This window comes from Aptenodytes forsteri, unplaced genomic scaffold, assembly GCF_000699145.1.
Source record: "Aptenodytes forsteri isolate BGI_AS27 unplaced genomic scaffold, ASM69914v1 Scaffold169, whole genome shotgun sequence".
NCBI lineage: Eukaryota > Metazoa > Chordata > Aves > Sphenisciformes > Spheniscidae > Aptenodytes > Aptenodytes forsteri.
In genome coordinates, this window is record NW_008796115.1 from 952493 (window position 1) to 954492 (window position 2000).

Here is a 2000-nt window from a genome sequence, read left to right on the forward strand (position 1 = left end):
TGAGGTTAAACCACAACACAATTTTATACCAATGTACACAGGCCAGTTCTTGCATCACGTAACATGACCTGCTTTACAATAAGTATAATAATGTACTGAATTCTATAAATTAATTTCACATCAAAACTATTTTAGACAAGTGTTTAAGCATCGTTCATTGTATTCTAATGATTAAGGACATTAGATACTAATCTAAATTGATAATCAGCTAGTATGCAGTAAGTACACCAGATTAAACTTTAGTAAAAAGACAAACTTAAACAGCACAAAATTACAAGGTTTATAAATCTTCCTTGCTGTTTTAGAACTATACTTCCTTGACAAAGTTTGTGCTTTCTGAAGTCATTCTTAATTTCAATATAACATACAAAGTAAAAGAGGAATAATCACACAAATACAGGAACTGGAAAAACTCACCTTAACCTTTTCATTATCCAAAAGTCCAAGAAAGTTAAACGATGCAAAGTTTATACATTCCCTGCCATTAACAGTGATTATATGGGTGGGAGGACTGAAAAAAAATTACAGACCTATTGTTATGAATGAACAGTTGCCATTTTCATAAACGGTCAAACAGTACAGGAGTTTTGTTTTTCAACAGTAAAAAATACACTTCAATACTACAAAATCAAAAGTTTTAATTAATCACTTAAGAGGGTTCAGAAGTCTCAAAGCTAAGCCAAATACAAAACCTTATGTCCACCCATTTTTGTATGCGTTGTCAAGTATTACAGTTGAGATCCTATACTATTCCTCAAACACAATAGTTTTCAACAGGCTTTTCCCATGTGGAAACTAGCACTGAGCAATTTTCACAATCAAAATTAAACACGGCTGCTCAAATGTCAAATGCCTGTGCACAGCTGCTCCAAATCTGGTTGCTGACAATATTTCAATGGCTACATTTGGCATGCAAAGCAAATAAACTTTAAGCCCAAGCTATTCACTACAAGTTAAGAAAAACACTGAACTGCCTGAATTTCACTTAAAAAAACTCCAGGATTTTGTTTTATGTCTCTTCACTTTAAAAATTAAGCACGTGTTGCTTCAACCAAGCAATTACAAAACTTACAAAACAGCTTTGAAAAGCTTTCAGCTAACACAGTGGATGTGCCCTGCATCTTCATCACTGTCATTCCATGACATTAAAGTGACACAAGCTGAACCTGACCCCACGAAGGAGCAGTCCTGCATTCCTGCAGTGCATCTTCTGCACAGTAGTAGCATTATACAAATGCACAGCAAACTGTTTTGGGGAACTGACTGCCATTAAAAATACACCTGGATCTGCTCCTCTGTCTTGCTCATAAACGAGTTGTACCAAATGTTGGAATTCCTATTAAGTGAAACAACTACTTAGGTTCGCAGATATTCACAAGAGCAGACCTATACCTATGCATTTTGGCACTAACACAAGGTTCAGTATATTCCCACCATACTATTAGACCTGGTAAATTTACAATTTGCCCCCACAGCTCCACCTCTCAAACCTAGAAAATACACTAATATTCACTAACTACTTGCCCTGACAAAGCTGCAGCCCTCATGAAAAGATGGCCACACTTTGCTATCAGAATTTTACCCCACCTTCTAAATGAACACACATGGTTAGGCAGAAAACACTCATAGAAAAGCTTATTCCAGTGAATAATTATATACAAACAACGGATGCTAACAGTATCATAGAATCATAGAATGGTTTGGGTTGGAAAGGACCTTAAAGGTCATCTAGTTCCAACCCCCCTGCCATGGTCAGGGACACCTTGCACTAGACCAGGTTGCTCAAAGCCCCATCCAAGCTGGCCTTGAACTCTTCCAGGGAGGGGGCATCCACAACTTCTCTGGGCAATCTGTTCCAGTGCCTCAGCACCCTCATAGTGAAGAATTTCTTCTTTATATCTAATCTAAATCTACCCTCTTTCAGTTTAAAGCCATTATCCCTTGTCCTATCACTACATGCCCTTGTAAAAAGTCCCTCTCCAGCTTTCCTGTAGGCCCCC

The 2000-nt window shown here is 37.6% G+C and overlaps 1 protein-coding gene across 1 annotated transcript in view; it reads right to left on the reverse strand.

The window, feature by feature from the left end:
- Positions 1-2000, reverse strand: part of SPTLC1 (serine palmitoyltransferase long chain base subunit 1) — a 56095-nt gene that overhangs the window by 40222 nt on the left and 13873 nt on the right. Inside the window, exon 4 of the mRNA XM_009287203.1 lies at positions 418-511. Coding sequence (XP_009285478.1) covers positions 418-511 — 94 coding nt within the window. The remainder of the gene's footprint in view (positions 1-417; positions 512-2000) is intronic.